Source organism: Capsicum annuum, unplaced genomic scaffold (genome assembly GCF_002878395.1).
Source record: "Capsicum annuum cultivar UCD-10X-F1 unplaced genomic scaffold, UCD10Xv1.1 ctg47509, whole genome shotgun sequence".
NCBI lineage: Eukaryota > Viridiplantae > Streptophyta > Magnoliopsida > Solanales > Solanaceae > Capsicum > Capsicum annuum.
Window position 1 is genome coordinate 1 of NW_025855158.1, and position 2,504 is coordinate 2,504.

The 2,504-nt window shown below is 38.3% G+C and overlaps 1 protein-coding gene across 1 annotated transcript; it reads right to left on the bottom strand.

Moving 5' to 3' along the window:
- Positions 1 to 117: 117 nt before the first annotated feature.
- LOC124892462 lies at positions 118 to 508 on the bottom strand (the record flags this gene model as incomplete). Its single annotated transcript, XM_047403742.1, has 1 exon — positions 118 to 508. A coding segment is annotated over exon 1 (391 nt), but the record flags the coding sequence as incomplete, so codon positions are not given.
- Between the last annotated feature and the right edge of the window lie 1,996 nt (positions 509 to 2,504).

Sequence of the window (2,504 nt, forward strand, 5' to 3'; positions counted from 1 at the left end):
CAAGTTCAACTACTCCAGAAGAGTAGACTTGGTTAACTTTGAATGGGCCAGACCATTTTGATTTCAACTTAACTGGGAATAGCTTTAATCTAGAGTTGAAGAGGAGTACCCAATTACCTTTCTGAAAATCTCGCTTTACAATCGTCTGATTATGGTACTTCTTCATCTTCTCTTTGTATAGATCTGCCCTTTCATATGCTCCGAGAAAGAACTCATCCATCTCATTAAGTTGTCCCAATCTCAACTCCGAAGCTTCATTCCGAATCAAGATCAGCATCCTAAGTACCCACAATGCCTTATGCTCCAATTCAATTGGCAAGTTACATGCCTTTCCATAAACCAATTGGTACAGTGACATGCCGATAGGTGTCTTGAAATTTGTTCTATATGCCCACAAGGCATCATCAAGCTTCCTAGACCAATCTTGTCTGCTAGCATGGATGGATTTGATCTCTTGATTTGAAATCTCCATATGCCCATTAGTCTGTGGGTGGTAAGGAGTTGCCATCTTATGTTGCTTAACACCATACTTCACCAAGGCAGACTTAAACACTTGGTTGCAAAAGTGTGATCCACCATCACTTATGATGGTGCGTGGCACCCTAAAACAAGAGAATATATTTCCTTTAAGGAACGCAACAACCCTCTTTTCTTCATTATCGGCCAAGGAAATGGTCTCAACCTATTTAGATACATAATCGACGATGACCAAAATGTATTTCATCCCATATGAGCTCACGAAGGGCCCCATGAAGTCGATGCCCCATACGTCAAACAACTCTACCTCCATTATTTTTGTTAGAGGCATCTCATGGTGCTTTGAGATTGGCACTTGTCTTTAGCATTGGCCAATAGTAGCCACTCTGTAACACTTTCCTAGCAGTCTGGTCACCTGTATGGTGACCACCAACCAGAGAAGCATGACAAGATTCCAAAATATTCAACATTTCTACTCTGGAACACATCTCCTTATAATGTTATCCGCACACTGCCGAAACAAATTTGGTTCATCGCAAAAGTAGTATGTAACATCATGAAGAAATTTCTTTCTTTGATGAAAAGAAATATTTTTAGAAATAATCTCACTCACCATATAATTAGAAAAGTCCGCATACTAAGGATTTTTTCAAGCACAGTAGCTAAGATTCTCTCATTCGAGAATGTATCATCAATATCAAACTCATTCTTGCCAACTTCATAACCTTGTAGTCTAGACAGGTGGTTCGCAACTTGGTTCTTGCATCCTAGCAGTAGCACCCATCTAATTAACCTTGGCTTCGCTTCCTTCTTTGCCATCAAATATCTCAAGGAGGCGTGGTCTGTGTGAACCACCACCTTGGTGCCCAACAAGTAAGCTTGGAACTTCTCAAAAAAACACCAAACTATCACCCAATGATTCTTTCAAATACCAAATGGGTGTGTTCAACATTTGATAACCAAAACTCAATTTAGGCATCCCTATTTCTAGGATAATACCCATGGTATAGTCAACTTCATAATAACTCTTAGTTCTAAGATAGTGAGAGTTTAGCAAACTATACTAATAATTGTCTACCATTGCTTTGATCTCCATATTCCTCTTTCAAGGATGATCTAGGTTCCTAAAATTCACCCAAACCCTTCTTTCGAAGATGGTTTGAGTTTTCAAGAGCTTGGGATTTTCACCCACAAACCCATTTGGGCATTTGGGGCTTTCACCCACCAATTTGGTCAAGCAATGATAAAACCCATCAACATGACCTACTAATAGAGGCTAACAATAACAACCCACACATACTTTAACCCTTATTTATACATTACCCCAAAAGGGAGATGTAGCTACACATAAGACAAATAAGCAAAGATATATCCATAATCTCCATTGAGATGATTTATTAAAGACTTAAGTGAATGTTAGTTCAAACTTTGAACTCAAAAAAATCTTCAATGGGAGTGAGCTAATCCTTCACTTGGAAGTTACTCTAATGTATTCTTCACCGAAAATTTATACAATATTGTCTTCTCCAAGAATGGAGACTATAAACTCAAGAACAAAACCTAAAAATTGGGGAAGATGGAATATGATCAATAATTAGGGTTTGAGTCTTCTTTTTGTCACATACGGGATTAGTCACGTTTATTTCCATTTCTTCCCTTGGGTTACATTTTTCTTCTAAGAAGTGATCGTGTGCGCTTTGTCATAATTACAGCTACCACGACCGCAATATGTTCACATGATCGCAGCTTGCTGACCTGCTTGACTAACTGCCACCGTGATCACTGAAGCTATGTCTTCTCGAGGTCTTTAGCTATACTTTCTTATTTCCTTTGATCAATTTTAGCTCCAATCCACATCTTTCTATTTTATCAACTACGTGCCTACAAAATATGGAATTACTACATTCAATCACAATTATGTCTCATTTATTCATTCAAAACATGGTAATGTGCACGAATGTTAAGTGTAAATGAGTGGTAAAATCACCACTCATCAACAGCCCCAACTTAAAGCTTTTGCTTATCCT